Source organism: Bombyx mandarina, chromosome 17, assembly GCF_030267445.1.
Source record: "Bombyx mandarina strain Sakado chromosome 17, ASM3026744v2".
NCBI lineage: Eukaryota > Metazoa > Arthropoda > Insecta > Lepidoptera > Bombycidae > Bombyx > Bombyx mandarina.
Genome location: NC_143223.1, coordinates 5,804,788 through 5,831,335, shown reverse-complemented (window position 1 = coordinate 5,831,335; position 26,548 = coordinate 5,804,788). Strand labels below are relative to the sequence as shown.

Sequence of the window (26,548 nt, the reverse complement as noted above, 5' to 3'; positions counted from 1 at the left end):
TAGGCGGGCTTTGAGCTCGCTCACGCGTTCAAGCAATTAAATAGCAAAAATAAACACAACAGTAACGAAATGTAAAATAGTGATTATTTGTAAGATAATATCGATGAAGTTAAAGAATATTTCATTACAAAAACAATATTAAAAAAGAAAATGGTACGTGTACAACTTGGTGCACGTGTAAAAAGGGAAACTTCTTTTGTGGTGTGTAGTATTGTGGTTTTCTTCATTTTTCATCTTTAAATCAAATTTCCCTATTAATAGGGAATGCTATATATAAGAGAAACTACCTAGCTTACTTTGTCCTTTCCCTCTCTCCACAGTCATGTAGTTCATGAGACGCTCTGTCTATTTTCTCACTCTCGGTCTTCCTAAATGAGAAATATATGCTGAAAGTGAAAAAAATTTAGCCAAGTTACCATTCAGGCAATATCATTTTGTGGTCTTTAATGGCAAGTATATAGTCGTCCTTCTAGTCTACATTCTGCTGAAAAGTTTAAATTTAGACCTAAGATTTGATGGCAGTTCGTCTCTTAAAATTTGTTGGGGCGTCTGAATCTAAAACTTTTAGTCAATTTCAATATTTTCATAATGAATTAGGTTTTTAAATTCATCTACATGTTTTACGAATCCTTATAGTAGACGATTCTTATAAGTGAGATCCAATTCAAATGTAGAATGAATTTGTTTTTAGTCTTTACAGGTAAAGTTGATGTTATGAATTTCCTTGCCAGTATCAAAAACACACATGAATGCAAGTAAATTTTCGAGCTAAACACACAGCTGCAAAGTGGCAACATTTTGATTTTTTTGTCAATTTGTAAAGTGAGTGATGTGTTGAGTACAGACGGATTCCGATTGGGTTTTTCTAAATTTATAACTAAAACGCATCTTTTTTATTCAACATTGTGAGACAATACGTGCATTATGATTATTTTACTTCCTTGACATTAGACATTTTGGAAAGTTTGTGTACTTTAAGAGTTATTTTTAAGAATTCGGTGACATTTCAGTGAAGTGCCTAATTTGATCATGGAGGCTCTAGCAAAACACGATTTTACTGCAACCGCAGATGATGAGCTCAGTTTTAGAAAAAATCAAGTATTAAAAGTAAGTTAGTTATTTATTTAACTTTTTGTTTTGTTTAATACCTAGCGATAGTCCTTTCTAGAATGGTTCTCATTGCAGATTCTAAACATGGAGGACGATATGAACTGGTACAGAGCTGAATTAGACGGGAAAGAAGGGCTCATTCCTAGTAATTACATACAAATGAAAAATCACAGGTAAGTGGGATATCTAATATTTCTAGTCTTAAAATTATAACTGACACTTATAACGATTTTGAAATATTCTTAATTAAAATAACCAGTTTATTTTTGACTTAGGTTTTATGTGTGAAGGCAAGAGGATATTGCTCTTGTGTAGCTATGTAGAGAACTCAGATAAAATTTAGAAAAAGAATGTTTTCATTTAATTCCAAACATTTGCTGAAGAAAACTGATAATGTAAACATTGTTTGTTTATAATTAAACTTGGGCTGGTCTACTCATTTTTATTTACATTTAACTACTATGGTATCCGGAGAGTGTTGCCAAACCTAATCTACAAAGTCATTTCATTATTTCTTTAGAAGAAGAACATACAAAATGAATGTTATTTATTACACAACAGAAATTTCATGTAACTTATCAGCTGCCACTAAACTAATCAACAAATGTTTGTTTACATTACCAATTGTAATAATAAAAGCCAAAGTGTCTTTAAACATATGAAGTGTATTTTGAAAGGAGAAAACAATATTTGATTTCAAAGTAAATTATAAATTTGGTGTATTTTTTATTACACAATTAAGAATTACAAAAAGTGCTTTTTAATTTGAGTACTAAATTTTATTTCATGATTCTAAAAGAGAAAAGATTTGAATAGATCTTCAACTACAATCTGATTATACATCAGAAATAAACCTGTTTATTTTGTAAGTGCTAATGCTTTGCCAAGCAATAAAATTAATGTGAAGGCTATGCCTGAAGTGATACAAATGTTCCTTTAATTCATAGTGTTGAGTAGTACTATAATATGAATGCAGAACATATTACCATGACCACCTAATTTGAGATGTGAGATGCAGTATCAATTGCATTGTGATAATAACTGTCCTAAGGTTCAAACCTAAAGGCACAATTGCTGCAAGACAAATATGGTACATAGAGACACACATACAGTGTAGGCTTACAGCATACTTGACCACCAAAAACTACTATTAGTAATAATAGTAATAAAAATTCTAAATATTTGTAGAACATTTACTTATTTTTTGTTTATACCTTACTGGTGTATTGTGCGGTGTATATTGTATCAGCTAGACTGGAAGAGAAATCTAAGCACATCCAGTGCATTGACTTAATGAATTGGATGTCAGAATGAGGTCACAAACCACCTTGTGTCAAGTAGTTACAGGAGCCTATAGATATTACGGTGTAAATTCTCACAACCAACTAGTTTTAAGGATTAAAAACTGTCTTGGGTCATATTAAAAAAAAAAACCTAATTTTTAGGTAATTATTAATTTTAAAATAGTAAGTATTTGTATTTTAAAGGTGTGCCTACATAACCTTTCTTTTTCAGTTGGTATTATGGGCGTATTACAAGAGCAGATGCAGAAAAACTCTTAGCAAACAAACCTGAAGGTGGGTTCTTGATAAGGATCAGCGAATCAAGCCCTGGCGACTTCTCCTTATCAGTCAAGTAAGTCCTTTGTATAATGTATATAATTTTTCACTATAATAATAATTATTATTATTTATTTATTTCTCTCTTGAAGGTATAGTACAAATACAAATAGAGATTAACCTTACAATCTATTTTGTTAGCCTTTGAAAGAACTGCAGTCTGTACTAGGTTCAAAGACCTGTATTACTGATCTCCAGGCTCCCTGCTTCTTAGGATAGATTAAGCTAGGTTAAGTCATGAACAAATGTCGCAGACTAAGTATTGAGAGATCATTAGGTGTTATCATTTAAGTAGATATCAGTAGTTATCATTCAACAGAAGACCATTCATTATTATTATTTAAATAAACAATTTTATCTGGATGGAATGTTTTCTGTATGTTACAAGTAAATAACTTAGTGTTTCTCTAAATGTTTTATCAAAAGAGTCTATTAGTAATGAAATAAAAAGCTCCCTTATGTAATAATTATAAAACTAATATTGTATGTATGTAGTATATTACAGCTTATAACTAAGGGAAAATTGTCTTTGTCTTAACAGAAAAAGAGATTATAGCAATGCTATCTAAAAATATATATTGGAATCACAATAACATTTACATTTTAAGTTCAGGTGAATGACCAGCATTTGTGTTCACGGGTCACTGAGGTATAAATAAAGTAAATGAAGAGTAAAAAGAACCACCTATAGTCTTATGCTATTTAACATTGAAAAACCATTATAAGATAAATGTATTTAGGACGTCAGAAAGTGTAATGTGTAAATAAATACTTTGTAAATGTAGTTTTAACCATGTGTGCGAATTCTAAAACTGAGTGAATATTAAAACATTTTATCTATTCATGGAAGGCTGGTCATAAGATAGATAGAGAACTTGATAAATTCAGAATTTTTCTTATCTCAATACTAAGAATATAAATACACCATCCGAAATATGTACAAATAAATACATTCCATCCTTATCAAATTTTCTAGAATGACTAAACTTTATTTCCTTCTACAGTCAACAATAAAGAAAAAAAAAACTATGACAAATACAATACTACTCATTTTACTTGTAAAGCTGTAAAATTTACCTCATATTTATCATCTAAACTAGTTGTGTTGAGTTTCTGTAGGCTTCTGTAATCACTTAACACCAGATGGGCCGTGAATCTGTTCACCCATCTGCTCAGCTAAAATAAATTGTTGTCGTAATAAATAATTGTTGTAAAATTATGTCACAGATCCATTTGGATAGACGGCTCTCTCTGTGTTTGTACTGTGTGTGCTATGGAGATGGATATATATTAATTGCTTAGTTGGATGTACGAACTCACAGCCCTCCTGGAGCTAAGTGGTTAACAGAGCCCATAGACATCTACAACGTAAATGCCCCCACTCACCTCGAGACAAGAGTTTCTAAGGTCTCAAGTACAGTTACAACGGCTGCCCCACCCTTCAAACCGAAACGCTTCGCTGCTTCACGGCAGAAATTGGTGGGGTGGTGGTACCTTCCGCGCGGGCTCAAAAGGGGTTGTACCACCAGTAATTACGCAAATTATAATTTTGCGGGTTTGATTTTTATTACACGATGTTATTCCTTCACCGTGGAAGTCAATCGTGAACATTTGTTGAGTACGTATTTCATTAGAAAAATTGGTACGCGCCTGGGATTCGAACACCGGTGCATCGGTCAACACGAATGCACCGGACGTCTTATCCTTTAGGCCACGACGACTGATAAAATGCTCCTCGCATTACTGACATCCATGAGTGACGATCTACCTATAAAGTAAAGTAAATACAATAACATGTAATCGTTTACAAGTCGCAAATTTCTAAACTCGGCATTTATATTAATGGAAACTAATTTCGAAAGTAAAAAATCTACGCTAAGTTACGAATTCCTACTTATCTACTACAGCAATGAAAACATTGCAATTTTTCAGGCAGTTTGCCTTTACATCACATTATCTAAATATTAATAAGTGAAGCAAAAATTTTGTATCCCTTTTTACGAAAATTGCGCTGACGGAGGAGGCTGAAATTTTCCACACTTATAGAGAATATAGAGAAGAAGTGCACAATGCTAATATTTTTTAAAAATAAAGCATAAAAGATACATTAAATCAATAAAGAAAACATTACACACACCACATACCATGTATTTGACGCACACACGCATGCATACTATTTATTGTCAAACTTTTGTTCTTGACGTCTGTGGTCAAATTGAGAATAGATTAAATATTTGTTTGTCTTTATTAATATTTTTTTATAGTGTAGCCTTGGCGAAGTTTTTGATTATAGTATGTGTACAAACTTACAATTCTAGTTAATTATAGTCGAATTTGGACTACTGTGGGACGTCTAGTTCCTTTAAATATATGATCACTATTAATTTACGTATATTAATATCTATTCACAAGATGTCATTTTTGAGTAAATTTTGGAGATAAATGTCAAATTTTCATGCACTACCTACTATCATTTTGTTTGAAACTTACATGTTTTATAAACTTTATTCAATGTTCATTTTATGTTTTTGTATTTAGTCTACTACACGTAGTCCGCGTAAAATGTGTAGTTGCCGAACAAAATGGCTATTAAATGCAGACAGACATGACGAAATAATAAAAGCAACGTTTTTTTTTGCCAATTGGCTGCCAAAAAAAGTTCTTTCTAATAATGGTCATTGTATCTTCTGATCAAATGGATACATAAATATTTCCAAACAAGTAGTATTAAGAATAATTTTGCACACCTGTATCGGTGGCGGTACATACCGTTTACAATTTCACACCCACGATACGTTATTGCATCAACACGTGCTGAAGCTGCCTCGAAATTGTTTAGATTTCGTCTGGAAATTTAGTTTAGAGAACTGAATCAATCCATGTATTTAGTCTATTATTGTACATCAGTTTATACATCAGCGCAGGACCGGTCTTTGTGGCGAGGCTTGGGGGAGGCCTATGTCCAGCAGTGGACGTCCATGGGCTGATAAGAAGAAGTTTAATCCTTACTGATAAAGAACTTTGTAATTTCTTTTGTCTAACTTTTCTCATGCAACATTGCAATAAATATTTCTAAGAAATCGAAATTGATTCGTATCCACGCTGTTAATATATTAGTCATATTTTTACACAATATGTAATTTGTGTTAACTATGTAACAATCAATCAATATGTCAGTGTGTTTGCTCTTGATACGCAGGCGGGTCCACTCAGGGTTAAGTGATTATCGGAGTCCACATGACATCATAAAGCTAATTCTGTCAAGTTGAGACATGAAGCATGTAAGTCCCACTTTTCGAACAAAGCAAAAGCACACATGGTAGGTAGGTCAGCGGTAGGCAGCGGCTTGGCTCTGCCCCTGGCATTGCTGAAGTCCATGGGCGACGGTAACCACTCATCATCAGGTGGGCTGTATGCTCGTCTGCCTACAAAAGGAATAAAAAAAAACACACCTGTTAGGCTGCAGAAAGCAACAATACCCCTGAATAATTACTGGTGATAGGACCTCTTGTGAGTCCGCGCGGGTAGGTACCACCACCCTGCCTATCTCTGCCGTGAAGCAGTAATGCGTTTCGGTTTGAAGAGCGGGGCAGCCGTTGTAACTAACCTTAGGAACTGATATCTCAAAGTGGGTGGCGCATTTACGTCGTAGATGTCTATGGGCTCCAGTAACCACTTAACACCAGGTGGGCTGTGAGCTCGTCGACCCATCTAAGCAATAAAAAAAAGGTTTCCAATCCGCGCTGCCAGTATCTACAACTGCAACTTATTACCGCTTATTCGCTAGTTTTTTTTCGGGCCGGGGGGAATTCTCTAGTAGCCTAAGAAGCTATTCCAGTTTCACGCGAACGGTTAGGTGAGCTCACGGGCTCAACCTAGCGACTGCTAGTGATGGTTGGGAGACCTGATTAAAATGTCACGTGCTGTATTTTAGCAAAAAATGTCCTTATCGGCGCTACGATATCAAACTTTTTTTTAAGTTAATTAACCATAACATATCGATTTTATTCAACGGTCTATAATTTTATGAGGCTATATTAGCGCACTACTAACGGAATTTCAATAAATCGATGGCCACAGGCCACACGTACCGCTTCAGGCAATTCGATGCATCCTTGCAGCCCTGGCGAAGAGCCATTAAACAGTAACTGGTCTATGTTACGTGTAAACTATAAACTAACTAACCTGATAGACCACTATTTTGTCACGAAATTAACGAAACGAGTATTTAAGATTGCTACGATTTATGTGACGAAGTTACATAGTTAATTGAAAAAATATTACGGGTATTGAAGATTATTAGTAACTAGCGACCCGCCCTCGCTTCGCTTCGAAAACTGTAATTTATTGTTGATTTCTCCACTATTTAATGGATGTTATTATACATATAAACCTTCCTCTTCAATCACTCTATCTATTAAAAAAAACCGCATCAAAATCCGTTACGTAGTTTTAAAGATTTAAGCATACATAGAGACAGAGAAAGCGACTTTGTTTTATATTATGTAGTGATAATATGGAATGAAAAATGTTTGTTTATTTAATACTTTAAAATTCAAATCAATTAATTTTTAAAATGAATTAGTAGATTAGGTACCATTAATTGCCATAATAACAACCAACCATTAAGATACAATACAATTTCCGATATCATCAAATATGAAGTGCGAACTCCTTTGTTTTAATGCCGGTTAGCCGCTACAAAACTTATTTCAGATTGTGATTGGACAGCGCCTTAAATGTGGAACATTGGACCCTCACGTTTTACCGTGCTCGTGGCCTGGCAGTCAGTCACACGCGCGCCTTGTAATCACGGGCTCGTGGGTTTTCAATTGAACACGTACCGAGACTTGTTCATTATAATTGGTATCTATGTACCATTCACGTTTTCTCATATGTTACATTCTCTTGGCATTGTTGAAATCGGTAAGTGGCTGGTTACTCTAAGAACCAACCACTTGTAGGCCTGTTAGCATAAACTAATGGACAGGTGAAAAGCTATTTGGATTTAAGCAATATTTTTGCAACTTTGCAGGAGAGACTTAAAGTTTAAGATTTGGAAAAAAATGACAAAAAAACTTCTTCGGCTATGTGAATGTTGTAAACATAATTGAAGTTCAATTAAAAACACCGAATTGTTGATACTGATACAGAATAAATCGGACCTTTAATTACAAATATAAATTTTTGTTACTACGCGAGTAACAAAAAATTCACTTAAACCAAATAGCATTCCGTTCATCCGTCGTAATAATAATTATCTCTTTTTTTCTACCTTTTTTTTACTTCTGATAGTTTTGAGACGCTATTTCAGTCTCACCCTAACGTATAGGTGAGCTCACGGGGTTCAACTATGGAGTGTTGCTAACACTGGCCCTAGCAAGAGCAGTGCTTCGCAGAATCTACCACCAGATCGAAAACGCGACCCACTGAGAAGATCCGGCGAGAAACTCAGTGAGAGTAGACAGGTGAACTCGCGTCCTGTCTGGTGTGTAAGTGGTTACTGGAATTCACAGAAATTATACAAGGCGAATACTGCCTTTTTGAGACATGCAATTAAAGGTCCGATTGTATAGCGGCTATTCCACCCTTGCAACCGGAATGCATTACTGCTTCACGGCAGATATGCGCAGCGTGGCGGTAACTACACCTGCGGCCTCACAAAACGCGCTACCGTCACTAAAATTCGAAGTAATTGTAGTATTTGAATTTAATAAGACTATTTGTGGTCCGAAGCAGTCGAGCTTGTTGTTCGGAAGAGTAAGTTAACCATTATTCAATCGCGACCTCAGTGCGCTTAGTGCGAGTTCTTTAACGTTCTAGATAGCGTAACAGTTAATTGAAAGGGGATTGCCCACTCTCCTTAGTGTGCTAGGCCCAAGATGGACATCAATTATTACTATAAAAATGTACTGATTCAAATTCTTAAATGTATTGGATATCTAAAAAATATATTGAAATTGACGCCACTATTATAAAAAATATAATAAAAATAAAAACTTGTTTTGAGGTTAATTTTCTATATAAATAAGTGTCGGATTGTGAGATACTTCAAGAACTTTTCTTTTCTTAATGTTTAAGATGTTCCTAATGTATTTTTATCCAATAGGGTATAAAAACACACTTAATTCTTTAAATATCTATATTTTCTTCATCTTCATACACAATTAGTATCATCTAAAAATAGCAAAGGAGAGCATATACACGGTTTTAAATCTCGGTCAGGGTAAAACCACAATTCACACAATGTTTTTTAGTCGTAGTATGAAACGTTATTGATAAAAGTAAAATAAATCGAAGAAAAATCAGAACACATCCATTTTGTACGCAAGCACAACACCACAAGCAGCAAGCGAAGTGTCAGTCAGTGAGATTAAATTCAGTGTTGTCAGTATAAAGAAAAATAATTACATGAAATTCATATATCGATTATTTTTTTAAATAACCGATAATTGATTTATATCTTAATCTTTTTTTTACGAGTACACATTATTTTTTATGTTTTTGTTTTAGTTGTACATATTTAAATAACAATACTAGTAAAGTTTTTTTTATTGCTTAGATGGGTGGGCGAGCTCACAGCCACCCTGGTGTTGCTAAGTGGTTACTCGAGCCCACATACATCTACAACGTAAATGCGCCACCCACCTTGAGATATAAGTTCTAAGGTCTCAAGTATAGTTACAAGTTAAAGTCCAATGGGTATGTCTTCGATGTTATTTTATGTGCATAAAATCCATTAAAATCGTTCGATTAATGATAATACTTAAAATGATTTATTTATATGTTTTATTTATATACTCAAAATATTTACTTCATACGTAAAAGGATTTGAAGCTGGCAATATTTTTCCCGCAAAAATAAAAATCCTTGTTTTTTCAATAGAGTTACTTTTTTTAAACTACTTATTGTAAACTATAGTGGCGCTTATTTGCAAGAAAGTAAATGCATATTTATTTATGACAAAATTAATGCACAAAGTATTTTTTCTATAATCTATTGTCCGCTTTGGGCCGAAAATGGGCCATCCCCTTTGTATGGAGTTGGAACGTTTGCCTACGTTTTGCCGCTAGAGGCGGTGTTCCCACTCCATACAAATTTGAGTTAACTTTTACGCCATCGAGAACGTTAAAAAACTCGCACTAAGCGCACAGGTCTCAAGATGGGCATTCGGATTTCCGTGTTCTCAAGCTCCGGTAACCGCTTTACGTCACGCGGTCAATGAGTTCGACAATGTACATCTAGTGACGCATAGATAAATAAATAAAATGTATATGAAATGAAAAGTGTGACACGTGCCCAGTCTCCATTCTGCGACTTTTCGAATGGGCAATCGTTATAATAGTCCCTCCTGGCTGAGTCGCCGAGCTGATCCACTTTATCTTGGTAAAGCTGCCTTGAGAGCGTGTACTAAAAATAAAACTTAATTTAATGTAGTAAAGTATACAAATAACAATCAATGTGTTTAATAAATACGTGCGTGTTTTAGAAGTTTTTCGTTTCACTATTAAAATTATAATCAGAACGACAATAAGTCAAATGTGAAAGTGTGTTTATTGCTTATTAGTAGGTAGCACTTGTCTCGCGTAGCAACAGATTGACGATTTTCTGTTCGTTGTTGACCGTTGATTGACACTTCGTAAAATGATACGCATCAATTTATTACATAGACCTATTTATTATCGAATCTATCTTCATCTAAATCAAATCAATTTGTCATTCGTTGGAAATCGCGTCCCTTGAGACCAGTTTTGTAAATGTTTTAACTAGTTTTCTGAATCAACTTTTCGCTAAAGAAAAATTAGATAACTTGGACGGAAAATTACACAAAACGTAGCACCAAATTTAAATATACATTGAAAATTGAATTGAATATCACGCAGGGAAAACCGCTATACACATCGCACCATCAGATATAAATAATTTAAAAACCATAAATTTATCTTAGAAACTTGAAAAAAAAATGTATTAGTACCGCCAAAGACGCCTAGTTGGCTATTCACCTGATCCGAAATGGTCACTATCACTCATGAGAAGTCATTGTTTACTGCTGATAAAACTTTTAAATCTTCGTGTTTAAACAAGGATTGCGTGTAATAATACAACGAAATTGGAGTCATCGTGGAGGAAAGAAAAATTGAAAATTTATTTTCGCATGTCATAAATATAATTTTTATTTTTTATCTTGTGACTTGTCAAAATATGAATTCAAAGTACACGACGTATTTACTGATCAAATTCCTAAAATATAAAAGTTCTGTTTTACTTAAATCATTAACTAACAGAAATTAGCACGCAATGAATGTGATATGAAAACGAATTCCGATGACATCACCTCGTAATTTAATTATTCTTAAATCAAATTCCCTAACAGCATATATATTACGTATAATCGATAACTAAATTGTCGGATGCCATATAAGTCAGCAATGAAACACCCAACAACATTGCATGGGTTTAAATTGGTACTTACATTCTTAATAAAGAATAAAAATCATCTCGAAGCGCTGTGTGATTCACTCTTGTAACAGCTTCATTTTTTTTTGACTTGTCCCTCTCTCTGAGGAATTTTGTGACCGATAATTTTATTTTCATTATTATTAAACGTTATATCGCTACGTGTGCGAAATTTGATGAGCTATTTGGTTTTTTAATGTTTTCTAAATGTATATAGTTAGGTTTACGGCTTATCGGGTATTAAATGTTTACCGGTTACACATCACTACATAAAAACTGTCACCTATCGAAGTCTCGAAATTGTATTGCACTGTACAAAGGCAATTTCAACCTTTACAACGTATGAATGGTTCGCGGCAAAAATAGGCAAGACTGTGATTCCCATCCATGCAAGTTAAATGCGTTCTATCACGATATAAATTAATATTGTGTTCTTGATTTTATTACACACCTTTGTTTATTCACACTGGATAAACAATGTTTACTAGTATATCCTAAATTGACCAAAGACGATATATAGTACTAGAAATTAATGATAACATCGTAAATTTCATATGAATATTATCGTGTGACTATAGTGTTGTTATTCGCTCATTATAATATATTAAAGTTCATTAACATTTGTCTCTTCTGATCGTTGTTAATATTTCTTTAGATTCTCGCACTGGATCTTAGTTGTGATTCATAGAATTGATTGAAATCGGTTCACGATTAATAACTCGCCAGCCGTCTTACCAAATATTAGAGTCCTACGGATATTAGTCATTTAATGGTTGAACAAATGCTATTACGAATATATGTTCGGTTTTCTCTTTAATATAGGAGTACCAGTTTTGGAGTCGTTTCTCAGCTCCCGTGTATTTTATTTATTTATTTTTTATTGCTTAGATGGTTGTCGAGGTCACAGCCCACCTGGTGTTAAGTGGTTACTGTAGCCCATAGACATCTACAACGTAAATGCGCCACCCAACATTTGTTGAGTACCTACCTATTTCATTAGAAAAATTGGTACCCGCCTGAGATTCGAACACCGGTGCATCGCTCAACACGAATGCACCGGACGTCTTATCCCTTAGGCCACGACGACTTCAAATATTACCTAAAATACATTGATTTAAGTGCGATTTTCGTATATCATGATGATGATTGACGAAGTATTAAACTTAGACTTACCCTTGGAATGCAAGTTTGTTAACACTAGAAGCTATTATATAATGTTTCGTCGCTTCGAATCCAATTACCCGCAGCGCTCATTGTAATATAGAACTTTGACACTTGCATTCGTTGCTTTATTGCTTTTGGTAATGCGAACCAGTTCCTTCGAAATGTATGAATCAGAATGTAAGAAGATCGTACCGAAACCAGTTTCAAGATATAGATATTGTCGGGGCCTCATTTCTGTTTGAAAACGTAATAATTATTGGCTAGTGCTAGATTAGTTTAATTGATTTTAAAGATATGTGCCCAGATACCCTAACTGTTATAAGAATAAAAGTAAGCAAATTAATATAACTTGATTTGCAATTCAATGTAATCAATAAAAAATGCGGATTTATGTGTAAAGTAAAATTAAGATTTGAAGTTTTCTATTAACATAATATATTTATTAATTCAATAACTGGCAGTAAGAAGTGATAAATTATTCATTCTATTAATATGTTAAATGCTCTAATAAATATACACCTTAATAAAATTATTATTTTCTTGTACTATGCAATGGATAAATAAATGATATTTTATTTATTTTAAGTTTTACCAATTTTCGATCGTTAATGATCTAGAAATTAACGAAATGGTGCAATTGTGGTATATATTATTATAATACCATTAATTATAGTCGTCTTCTGTATACTTTTGTAGTGAACAATTGTTTTGCTTTCTTTAATTAATAAGAATAGAGTTATTTTGTAATTAATTGTAAGACATCCACTTGTTAGATTGGGTTTATAAGCGTTTCTAATCTAACTAATTGTACGAACCTCACTTCATTTCAAATGTATTTATTCAAACTATAACTTTTAACGGTACGGGCGAAAAGGAAAATGTTTCGTCAGAAAACCTCGTTCTCATATATATCTATATATTAATACGTGAAGCAAAAACTTTGTATCCCTTTTTACGAAAATTGCGCGGACGGAGGAGTATGAAATTTTCCACACCTATAGAGAATATAGAGAAGAACTGCACAATGCTAATATTTTGTTAAAATAATGCATAAAAGATACATTAAATCAATAAAGAAAACATTACACACACTACATACCCTGTATTTGACGCAACACGCATGTATGCATACTATTTATTGTCAAACTTTTGTTCTTGACGTCTGTTGTCAAATTGAGAATAGATTTATATTGTTTGTCTGTGTTAATATTTTTTATAGTGTAGTCTTGGCGAAATTTGTGTTTATAGAAGTATAAAATACAATCATAATAGTGTACAAACTTACAATTCCAATTAGCTATAATCGAATTTCGACTACTGCGGGACCTCTAGTTCCAATAAATATTTGATGATCTGAATATATTGTGTACGTCGTATATACGATAGCACCGCCTTATCTCTTCCCGTGGAAGTTTTAATAGGCATCTAAAGGATTTACCGGTGGTAGGTCGTATTTTAATCATTCACGGGTAGGTACTACGATCCGACCTTTTTCTGTAGCGAAATAGAACATTTTGCTTTGTAGAGAAGAAACAGCCGTTAAACAAACACAGAGTTCGACCTCATGTCTCAAGATGGGAGACGGCATTCATGTTGTGATGTCCATAGACTCCGATAACCAGTTAACGCCGTGTGAATTTTGAGCTCCTTTAACTCGAATCTCTATATATAAAAATGAATTGCTGTTCGTTAGTCTCGCTAAAACTCGAGAACGGCTGGATCGATTTGGCTAATTTTGGTCTTGAATTTTTGTGGAAGTCCAGAGAAGGTTTAAAAGGTAAATAAATAATAAAATGCTCGGAATTAAATAAAAATAACAATTTTGTTTTTCCTTTGATGTGTCCCCCGTCTTTTTTTTTGTTTTAAGTTTATTTTATACAAAAGTTTAGGTCTTTTATCGCTTTAGGTCGAAGTCTGCCGGGTCAGCTAGTAAATCAATAAAAAAATTTATTAGTCACTCGTGGTTCGTTTTCTCCTTGAAATAAACGAACAAAAACTCGACGAACTCGAACGTACAGAGCTATTTGTTCAGTGCTTTGCTAAAAAAACCTACATAATACATGTTATAATATAAGTTTTCAAATTGACTAACTGGCTCTGACTTTAGTACCAAACGATAGTCTTTATTATGAGATTTTTTATTATTTTCGATAAACTTAACCAAAAATTCACTATGAGCTCGTAGTGAGCTTCTAGAATTGGGCTTTTACGCGTTTTCGATCGTGATCTTTATCGTGATCATCATTAGCCCACACTCGTCCACTGCTGGACATAGGCTTCAAGTTTGCCCCATTAGCCCCGTTCCCGTTCTCCACATTCCGGTCTTTTGTATATTATGTATGCCAATTCGCGGTCCCAAAATGTAACCTGTACTTTTACCGAAAAGTAATATGTAACTTGCTATTTTTCTTTGAACTAGACCTTAAGCCTCGGGTTCCTTTATTGCATAGATCTGTTGGGCAGATTGAGAAGATCTACACCTTCCTACTTATATGTTTTTACCGTGAGGTGTATTCCGTTGACCTTGTTAATGGCGTCGTTGTTATTTCAACGTTTTATTATTTTTTCAGCATAAATCACCCTTATCAATATAGATTAAAACACATTATTCATACCGCAATATCGCATGCCACTGTTTTGTATAAACACAGTGCCGTCGGCATCACGGCTACCCCATGTGGGTCTCGGATATCGGTCTCTGTAACTAAAATACTCTGTAACTTGAAATCGTCGTGGCCTAAAGGATAAGACGTCCGGCGCATTCGTGTTGCACCGGTGTTCGAATCCCAGGCGGGTACCAATTTTTCTAATGAAATACGTACTCACCAAATGTTCACGATTGACTTCCACGATGAAGGAATAATATCGTGTAATAAAAATCAAACCCGCAAAATTATAATTTGCGTAATTACTGGTGGTAGGACCACTTGTGAGTCCGCGCGAGTAGGTAACACCACCACCCCGCCTATTTCTGCTGTGAAGCAATAATGCGTTTCGGTTTGAAGGGTTAGGCAGCCGTTGTAACTATACTTGAGACCTTAGAACCTATATCTCAAGGTGGGTGGCGCATTTACGTTGTAGATGTCTATGGGCTCTAGTAACCACTTAACACCAATTGGGCTGTGAGCTCGTCCACCCATCTAAGCAATAAAAAAATAATAATAATGAATGTGTGTTTATCGTTCTCTTCAGATGTCCGGACGGTGTCCAGCACTTCAAAGTATTAAGAGACGCCTCGAGCAAGTTCTTCCTTTGGGTCGTCAAGTTCAATTCGCTCAACGAACTAGTTGATTATCATCGTACCGCGTCTGTCAGTCGCCTTCAAGACGTTAAACTGCGCGACGTCGTCCCCGAAGAAGTAAGTACCGTGCTATCTTTATTTATTATCACCAACGTCAGAGGTCTCAACTCTGGTCTTTTCCATTTTTCTATACGGAGCGGAGACCTGAACCCTTAAAGCGGCTGATCGCAAACGCGTGGATGCTTTTGAGATGTGGTGCTGGAGAAGAATGCTCCGTATACCTTGGACAGCGAAGAGAAGCAATCTGTCTATCTTAGATCAACTGCAGATCAAGACTAGACTGTCCACTCTCTGCCTTCGCCGCGCACTCGAGTACTTCGATCATATTGCTCGGAAAACACCGGATAGCTTAGAGAGACTATTCGTGGCAGGGAAGATCGAGGGAAAGAGACCGCGCGGGCGCAGTCCGACAAGGTAGTTCGACCAAATCCGCACCACACTAGAGATACTATTCCATGACGCCCTTCATGCAGCCAATGATCGGAGGCGTTGGCAGGACATTACAAGGAGCAAAATCCTGTCGACATATAATGGTCACGACCCTCAGCAGTGAGGAAGGAAACGACGCGAGGAGGAGGACGTCAGAGGACCACAAGGCACTTCTAATAATGTGTGTCCGAGTTTTAATCAGATCCAGTATTAGACGTTTATGACCTTGAACTCCCGTCCCCTCGTGTCTTAGGGGTGTAAGACCTTTTAACCCCGAAGTGACCACCCGTTTTATTCAGACCGACGGGATAGTAATGACATTGCAAACGAAACTTCAACTTAATATATGAATATGTGTGGCGACATAAATTTTGTTTTCTCTTTTGTGGGCCCCTCTGAACTCTATACGTTGTAAGCATTAAAAAATATATACTTCACTAGCGACCCGCCCTCGCTTCGCATCGGAAACTGTAATTTATTATTGATTTCTACACTATTTAATGGATGTTTTTATACATATAAACCTTCCTCTTCAATCACTCTATCTATTAAAAGAAAACGCATCAAAATCCCTTCCGTAGTTTTAAAGATTTAAGCATACATAGGGGTATAGGGACAGAGAAAGCGACTTTGTTTTATACTATGTAGTGATTAATCACCTGCTCTGCCATTTTTAACTAAATTAGTATCTACGTCAGCATAGAAGGATCATCATCAAACTCAATTATAATCAAAATAATGAATGAAGTCTTCTTTTTAAAGTCGATAACCCGAAACGAAAAAGTAATTTCGTTTTATTTTGGACACACGAACTTCTGACCTCTTTTGACGTTCTAGATTTTAATCTGACAACGTAAATCAAGTAAATTTGGATTATGAGTTTTTTTTTTTTTTGTATTCTCATTTGAAATTTTGTTATAATAATTAAATGAAAACTGCTTGGAATGACGAAACTTGTTTATAAATTAAATTTTCATATCTGCGGTTTCGTGTTCATTGCTTATTATAATGAGCTCCGGAAAATTAAATGAAGCATTCTTTTGAACGCGTTTGGCGGGGTTCAGTTTCTTTTTTTTTTTTTTCATTCTGTCTATATAAAACTAATATGTGTAGAGTTTTGTTCGTTTTGTTTGCTAAGCGTTCGCTTTGTGCTGTTTTTAGTATTTTAGGGAAGTTCTTCAAATAAATAATAATAACTTTTACAATATGAACAATATAAATTTTAAACTAATTTCATTCAACGTGAAGATTTGAGGTTGAGTATTTTCATGTAAAATTCACGAATAAAGTTAATGAAACCTTAAAGCTCGTTCCTAATCGACTGATTATTAAAATTATTTAGTAAAATCATTAATACTACTTGTTCAGTGACCACAGGATATAATTCGTATTTAGTCACAACGATAGTAGTAGGCTTCACTGTTATGTAATGTCGTAAACTCCTGAAAAACGTGTTAGGTACTTATTACATTCCGTGTGTACTCCTCATAGGCGTGTTCGCGTAAATATTTGGGCCGCGCTCTGACCCTGATGAACCAACAAAAATAACCCGGTCAGTATTGTATTCCTATAAACTACGGTTGGTGTGCAGCACACACTCACACATACACACACACATTACTTGCATCAAATTATATTATCTTGCTAAAATTAACGATTGATCAATGAAAGGAAAGGCAATTCGATTGTTTTATGGTGTGAAACGCGATGTTTCAATAAATTATGAAAATAAAGCCGTCGAAAAAATGACGCCCTCATTGAGTTTCTAGTTCGAATAACAGGACGATACCGTGACACGATCGTATTGAAAGTAAAACTCACAATATGATGTAATTGTTTGGTATTGAGCGATTTATACAGAATTATGTGTGTGCGTGTACTATTCTTGGTTTTCTTTCACAATAACTGATAGAACTGAATAGATTATCGATATAACTAGATTCGTGTTCTTTTTTTTAAAAGTATGTTTTTACAAACCAAAACTAACTATATATAATAAATATGTCAAAATGTAATAGTTGGTTTGTTATTGTTTCACACAAAAAAAACGCTTCGATTTTTATTTTCTTTCAATTTAATCGGTGGTCACAGACGCAAACAGTCTTTCGTCCGAAATAATAACTCCTTTGCCATTTTAGAAATACAAATTTTAAGAATGTGAAGAGAACGAAAGAGAAAACGAGAAGAGAAAGAAAGAATAGAGAATTGTGAGAAGAACAGCAATATAGAATAATTATGAAATAAAATTAACAATGTAGAATTCTGAATTGGTAAACTCGATACTGGCATATAGGGAATTTATTCTATTGAACATTCAAATTAATATTCTGATGAATTTCGTTACGTTAGTTTACGCAGTGTTTTATTTTTATATATATAAATTTGACGCTCGGTGTATATGCAATGATGTAACTATAGTATCAGAAATCCTAATAGCGATTACCAATATATCTATATATGTAACATACATAACATAACGGTAGGCAGCGGCTTGGCTCTGCCCCTGGCATTGCTGAAGTCCATGGGCGACGGTAACCACTCACCATCAGGTGGGCCGTATGCTCGTCTGCCTACAAGGACTATAAAAAAAATACGTATCTATAAAGTTTATACAAACAATTTTTAAAACAAAGTTATTGCTTCGTGTAGTAGTGAATAAATAAATTAATTTATTAAATCATTTTTTAGATTTACAATTTCGTGAAAGACTACCCTAAAAACAATTGAATAAAATAACCGATGAACCAGTTACTTTATCTTGAAGAGCACAATTCGAAAAGTTGAAATATACATATTATAATATAATTAATTATCCTTATGCTGCTCCTTTTACAGACGATATTTATTTGTCCCATTTAAAGTTGCTGAATATAAAACAAAAATTTGTATAATAAATAAATAGTAGTACAGTATATTGGAGGAGTTAGAATAGGGACAAATCTGGGATGTCACAACAATACTTTTGTTGAGTTGTTAGATTTAACTTTGTTGAACTGAAAATGACTTTTATTTAGTGTTTAGTAATATTAAATAGTTTAAATTAGTCATCAAGGTTTTGTAACTCATTAAAGATATTAAAAAGTTAATTATCTAAAGTTGGGTACCTACCTAACAACTAAATATTGCCACCCCTATCAAAAAACTATTGTCCCCATACGTAAGCTGATTCACCCCAAAGTCAAAGTGAATCAGGTCAAGCTAGTTTTTTTCAGTTTTTGTGTATATTTTGTAGTAAACATGTATAATAACGCATCGTATATCAAAATTTAAGCCTACGGAACCATTTTAAACTCAATTTTATTGGTATTACCCTAAGAAAAAACCATTGAAAATTTGTGTTGGATTTGGATAGGGTCCCGATTACCCCCCCAATCTACGGTAACCGATGTAGATGTAACCAACTATTAACAATAACGAATGAAATTGTTTCACATTTTAATTTGTAATACGATTTGATTTCAGATGTTGGTGCAGGCTCTATACGACTTCACCCCACAAGAGGCTGGCGAGTTGGAGTTTAGACGCGGTGACGTCATAACCGTGACAGACCGCTCCGACCAGCACTGGTGGCAGGTAAAGTGAAAACACATTACAATTTAAGGCCAGAGATTATTTTTACTTATCGAGCCAAATTTACTGGTGGTAGGTTTTTTTTCCTACCTAGCTGAGAGCCTTGAGAGGCTATTTCAGCGTAACCTTAACTAGTAGGTGAGTTTACGGGGCTCAAACCTGACGACGTTGCTAACACGAACTCTAGCAAGAGCCGTGCTTCGCAGAATCTACTACCAGATCGGAAACGCGAACCACTGAGAAGATCCGGCGAGAAACTCAGTAGGCTGTGTCTGAGGGTGACTGGTGTTAGGACGTCTTTTGAATCCGTACGGGTAGGTACCACCAACCTGCCTATTTCTGCCGTGAAGCAGTAAAGCTTCTTTCTGGCCTATAGAAAGGCTGCTTTCAGACTACGCTATATTATAGTGCCACATAGTTTAGCAGCCTATACTTAGCCAATAATATATAGTATAGTACAGTGTGAAGGCGTCCATAACAATGTATGTGCTATGAGCTATATACTATATGCTATTATATTATAGCGTAGTCTGAAAGCGGCTTAATGCGTTTCGGTTTGACGGGTGGGGAAGTCGTTGTAACTATGCTGAGACGTTAGAACTCATATCTCAAGGTGGGTAGTGGCGTTTATACCAGGTGGGCTGTGAGCTCATCCACCGATCTAAGCAATAAATAAATAAAAAGCTAATGTATTTCAGACTCATTAGCGTAGCTTTGGGTTGTTCGTTGCTACAAAGCGTTCCCATAGAGAGTGGGTCGCGTTTCCGATCCGGTGGTAGATTCTGCGAAGCACGGCTCTTGCTAGGGCTACTGTTAGCAATGCTAGCAACACTTCAGGGTTGAGCGCCGCGAGCTCACCTACTAGTTCTGTGAATCTAGAATAACCCCTTGATGTTACTAGAATAGGTAGGAAAAATAATAATTACAAAGCGTTGATTTCGTTTGTCGCAGGGCGAGATAGCTCACCGCCGCGGGCTGTTCCCGGCCTCGTACGTGACGGCGTACCACTCGTCATAGTGGGCGCGCGCCTCATCCCCCCTCCCCCCGCCTCTCTACCGCCGCCGCCGCCCCGCGTTCCCTCACAACCGTCGGACCGGACCCAGGCACGTACGAAGGCCGCACATCGACGCCCGCTAAACAACGTCCACTGCTGTATCTAGTAAGTACATTGTATCGTATCGTTCGTCGGCCGATTCGGATATTATTATTACATCGAAATATTATTAGAAACGTGCGAGATGTCTTTTTTTTTAAATATTAGTCATACTAAAATCGGATGTGTTTATGAGCTGGGAACGGGGAAAGCCCGCCCGCGACGGCGCCGGTGTCCCGCCCCCCAACCCCCCGGCCCCCTCAAGAGAGATTTCGGTTTTTGTGTAATATTTCGTGAGTATTTTGGTGCTTTCGTGTACTCTACAGCGTATCGTGAAAATTATGAATAAAATTTTTTTAATGCGTATTTTGTAATAGTAATTTGGCGAGCGATTTACGTCGTCGGTCCATTGTTTTTAATCGTGTTTTTTGAAAAGAGAGAGTAAGCTGCCTTATTTATATAATTTCTTGCATCGCAGTGTAAGAATAATTCGGTAGTACAAAAAGTTTATTGGTATTTTTGTGTCGTGTTTCGTAACGATTTTAATGTCTTCGGTATTTTTTTTTTTTTTATCTGATTTTGACAATTTACAAAATAATAATATTAGAGTGATTTTTATATCCTCGGTAACGTGCCAGAATTATGTTATTTTGTAGTTTTTTGAAATATATTTTTTTTAGTAATAGAAATATAATAATAGGGAGCTAATGCTACCCAGTTATTGCTGGTGTCTCCCCATCCGCGTATGTAATGTAGATTTCTTTTATTTTTATTATGTTTAATTCGATGTGATTTTAAATGTTTCGCCGCTATTTAACCATTATTAGTTTCTAATGTTCATTAAAAAAAATATATTTATCGTTTGTAATTTAGATAGGCGATTTAATTGTTAGTTTCGCTTTATCGATTTTAAATGTATGTTTTATTTTGAATTACGTAAAATATTTTGTACTGCTACTTTTATATTAGTTCAGCTTTAGCAATTGACAATGTCCGAATGTACTAAGTATAAATCGGCTCTATACGTTTTCTGTTTACGCACAAAATTATAATACTCCCACATTACGTTTTAATATTTACAATTATATATATATGAATATACATAATATTTTAATTCAGTTATTTTATTAATTGACGGATTGTGACGGAATGGATTGTCCAATGACACGATAATAATTTTAATGATAAATGAAAAATAAAAAAGTAACACCAAGCTTTTTATCGCTTTCAATGCTCGATGCGGGTTCGTTACCTGTTTTTGGTTTTTTATTTGTCAAACGGAATTTAAATTAAAAAAAAATTATTAAAAATATATTACATATAAAATGTTAAACATAAATATAATTCAGATTCTAATCGTAAGGTAACGAAACTAAGATAGTTGGTAGAACGACTAATGTTGACGAGAAAAATACATAATATAAATATATATATATATATTAATTAAAATAATGTATATCGACGCTTGAAAGGCAAACGTGACTAAGCTACAATAACTGCTTTGTACCTACATAAATGATAGGCAATAAGCATATTCGATGCGCAAAAAAAGAAAAATCTAGGTCTATTACAATCATTTCAATCTTAAGCTAGATTCGTTAAAATATATTTTTGTTCAGGTATTTCAACTTTAAGGTATTTAGTCTACCGTAAAGTTCACGCATTGTCGCTTAGTCACGTTTGCCTTTCATGCGTCGATATATTAATTAAAAAAAAAGTATATATATATCTTCCGATAGTGAATATCTGAGCGCTCGGTACATAATGTCTGTCTGTGGAGCCAGGATTGATAATGTCCTGACGATGGGGTTGACAGTGTTGATACACATTTTCGGGCTAATACAGCTTTGTACTTAGTTAGCGTATGTAAAAATTTAGTCAAGACTCGAGAAGAGGAAATGAGAGCGCCCGTTGATCCAATGTAGATAATTATTTTTGTTATTGTAATGTACTCAAAATTACTATATATTTAATATATATATTTATAGAGGCGTAATTGAATTAGATTTTCTTTTTCTTTTTTTTTTAAATAGTAATCGAACTAATTAGGTGATCGTTAGGTATAAGAGCGACATCTCGATTATTATCCGTAACGTAATGTCTCGACGTCAGTGCCAAAAGATAGCTTGCATGTTTAAAAAAAAACATTTTTTGTACTGGTAATTTTTTTCTGTAACGCCCACTTATCTATAAATATTTATTTAATAATTTATTCAATTCAGCGTCTAATGTGATTTGAAAAGCCCGAGGAACCGACTCTTTTGACACTGATGTCGAGACTATGTTTTTATTTTTATTTTTTATCATTTTAAATGTCCCTCGAAGCATTTATGTGTGTATTAAAAAAAAAAGATAGGGAACGCATCTCGATATGAAATCGAGTGAGAATTTTATAACTTTAATATGCTTTTTCGCTGTAGTGACACGTATTGCGAGTTTGTGGCGATTATTCATTATATCGGGAGCGCTGTGTAATCTATAATCAGAAATATTCAAAGAATTTAAGTTATCGTTTCTCCAATATTGTGGAAGATGTATAATATTTTTTACTAATAAATTTAATATTGTAGTTTTGGTGTTTTATTTGATCCCCGCAATAGTTCCTCTCGTCGATTCGATTGTATCCGTATGTTGATTTGGTTTTGGTTTTCCAGGAAAATGAAATACGGAATCTATATTAATAGTTTATTTGAACATTTAACCATTACAGTTCGTGAACGTAAACATTTTAACAATTACCACTGACCTAAATGTCTATAAATAAAATATATCTGCTTACAACTAAATAAACGATACGCTATCATCAACAATGATTGAATCACAGTTTGTGTTTGTGTAAATATAATTGCTAAAAGCACTGTTAATGTATAAAATGTATAATAGTAAATCTTTCGCTAGTACCTATTATTGTGATTTTTATTAAAATTTATATTGAAATTAACAAAATTCGGTTCGTAAAAAGAAATTGTTTCAAGGCGTAATCAACAAATTTAATAATATATTTTAGCACCATAATTTTTGATTCGATGTTAAAAATACACGAAACAACATATTCAAAATCTTTGGTAAAAATCGATTGCTTTATAATATAAAGTAACATGTATGTTGTATATAGAAATGATGTTGATAGTAATTTGGTTCCTGGCATTGCTGATGTCCATTATCGGCGTCGATTTACCAACTAGTGGCCCGTTTGCCAGTTTGTTTTGTTTGAAGTTCAAAATGTGAAAATTCATAGTATTGGATAAAAAAAAATTATTTGTAGTATAGTAGTTATTACTATAAAATACAACGTAAAAAAAAGTATTCATTCAATCAAATATTTAACCGCTTTAGCGGATAGGTAAAGCCGCAATGGAACGTAAAGGACCGAGTCATGCGCGACACTTGACTTGTTTGTGTTACATTGCGTGCAGTGTGAAAAATAGTAATGAAATTAATCTGGTACAATTTTCCGAACGTCGCTTTATAGTTGGAATGGCAATCTTCGTTTACGACAACGACTCCAATAAACGGTAGGGATATTTGTTTCTCAATAAAGGTATACAAGAAAAATATTGCCAAAAATGACAGATCATGCAAATAATATATATGCATACAAAGCAATCTATGTGATTAATTAAATTTCTTTTAACGATGTATTTAATATTGATACAAAATTGATATTGTCATGATAAATTCCTTCCTTCTATTTATATTACTGAACATTGCAGAGGACGTAAAGAAAAAATATGTAAAATTGCGTTTTAAAAATTGTATCGTAATTAAATTTTTATATAATTTAATTTCACCTGTTTTAATCAAATTTATGTTATACGACATAAATGACCTCATTTCTCAAGGTGAGAAGTGTCATTACGTTGTGATGTCCATTGGATTCGATAAACATTTAACACCGAAAGCTTCGTGAGAATTTTCAACTAGACAAATAAATAAATAAAAACATATCCTATAAAATATCGAATATATGTTTGTAATAAATTAAAACCGACGACAATATCACAAGACAAACCTCTAATGGCGAGGTCTTCCATTAATTTTTTTCCCTAAAATACAAAGATTCCGAATTTCGGAGCGAATATAAAAAAGAAACATCGGATCGAATAAATAACCATTTTCTCAAGGTAAAATGGCATATTAAGTCCTTTTCCCTAACCTCATGTAATTTAATGTTAGCTAAGCATTGGCTAATTAGCTATACTACACATCTAATAAACAAAGCACCTACTTCACAATTTCAATTTAAAATATAGTGCACGGAACATAAGATAAACGAACGTTCTAGAACGTTTTTCCTCCTATAGCAAGCATGATGTTTTCAAACGCAATCCAATTTATAAGCGCCCAAGGGCCGAGTCGCATCCACAGGGGTAGGAACCCTTTGTACAGCGATAGCACCCCTTCGTTTCTCACAGACTGTTGGAGACAATCAATCATACCACGGTACAGCGTTCCTCTGTAATGAAAACATTTCTTAATTAAACATTATTAATTTTACGTTCCAAATTCAATTCATAATTTAATGACATTTGAAGGCTGATGGAATTCTTAAAATTCTGATGGTGGAGGGTGACTGTTTCCTTTTCTAATAGAATTAAACTGCTTTAATGACTGTGATTAAAAATATTACTGTAAGTTAATAAGTTCATAATATTTAGCGAAATCATAATATTTCTTGAAGACAATCAGAGGCAAGGCCACTTCTATAATAGAATTACGTCATTATAAGAAAGTTGGAATTAGTATCTAAAATCTACTTTGTTGTTAAGAATTTATAGAGAAACGTTTTTTTTGTGAATATTTGAGTCTCATTTACAGGCTAAACTAAAGCGGTTGATGGAATCCATAGACAACACGACAATTTTTTGTCGTGTTGTCTATGCGCTATGTCTATGTCTTTCTAGGCGATGGTGAGAATCGCGATGGTGCCACGTTAATTTTATTATCTTTAAAAGAAATCAAATGACGCCTCATTAATAGGACAGGAGAACATAGAATAGGCCTATGACATTTGAATGCAAGTGAAATCACGCCATAGACACTAAACATAATACTGCATACTTTATTCGTAGGTAGTTAATCTTGTCAAATGGTTACAAATTTCGCACAGATCTATTTTATTACATATTTAACAGTTAGTTAATATTACTGGGTATTGTGTATTATCTTCATCAATTTTCCCACGTGAAGCGGTGTATTACTATTCTATTGGGCAAGGAGTGCTGGGAGTTCATATATTTGTACTGTTATACGTGTATCAATCGTATTATACGATTTGATAATTGCTACTGAACTCAGGTTTAGACGACGTTTAATTATTAATTGAAAATTAACTAAACTTGTAACGTTTTCCGTCGAAAAATTATATATCGAATTACGTTTTAGTAATGTCGAGGAATCAAATCAAATGAGGTTTTAATGTTGTAGGCACACCAATCAATACAATAGTACAAAATACAGTACGTATTATGACATAATATTATGCTCGTGGATCCCTTTGTCTTTCGAACGTCGACTTTGACCTCGTTTATTTGACCCCGACCGTTGAGTACTAGTATGCGTGGGTGTATCTATTTAGGACTCACACAAAGGCATATAAGTAGTAAGTAAGCGTGTGGCAAACGAAACTTTGACGTCACAAGGCCTGATTTACACGGGGAGAGTCGAAAACGAGCTACGAGATTATCGTATGTGATTAGGTTACATACGCGTGATAAAAGCTAGCACCAATCGGGCCTTAATCTGGCGATAGTGAAAAATACATTCTGAGATGACACAGCCATTTATTTGAGCAGTGTAACTCAC

The 26,548-nt window shown here is 34.4% G+C and overlaps 2 protein-coding genes across 7 annotated transcripts in view; one reads left to right on the top strand and one right to left on the bottom strand.

Moving 5' to 3' along the window:
* The first annotated feature begins 797 nt into the window (after positions 1-797).
* On the top strand, positions 798-23,312 carry drk (growth factor receptor-bound protein 2 drk). Its single transcript, XM_028188228.2, has 6 exons — positions 798-1,107; positions 1,186-1,283; positions 2,626-2,745; positions 15,543-15,708; positions 19,543-19,653; positions 20,602-23,312. Exons 1-6 carry the CDS (start codon positions 1,030-1,032, stop codon positions 20,665-20,667), a joined length of 639 nt encoding a protein of 212 aa, XP_028044029.1. The 5' UTR covers positions 798-1,029; the 3' UTR covers positions 20,668-23,312.
* A 102-nt stretch (positions 23,313-23,414) lies between these two features.
* The window catches only part of Ucp4A (Uncoupling protein 4A), a 33,223-nt gene continuing 30,089 nt past the window's right edge, over positions 23,415-26,548 (bottom strand). For all 6 annotated transcript variants that reach the window (XM_028188096.2, XM_028188099.2, XM_028188101.2 and 3 more), the window contains exon 7: positions 23,415-25,199. In XM_028188096.2, coding sequence (XP_028043897.1) covers positions 25,025-25,199 — 175 coding nt within the window. In that variant the 3' untranslated portion in view covers positions 23,415-25,024. The remainder of the gene's footprint in view (positions 25,200-26,548) is intronic.

Coding starts and splice junctions, on each gene's coding strand:
- drk (XM_028188228.2), top strand. CDS start 1,030: ATGGAGGCTCTAGCAAAACACGATTTTACTGCAACCGCAGATGATGAG. Junction 1,108..1,185: donor GAAAAAATCAAGTATTAAAA/GTAAGTTAGTTA, acceptor TTCTCATTGCAG/ATTCTAAACATGGAGGACGA. Junction 15,709..19,542: donor GCGACGTCGTCCCCGAAGAA/GTAAGTACCGTG, acceptor ATTTGATTTCAG/ATGTTGGTGCAGGCTCTATA.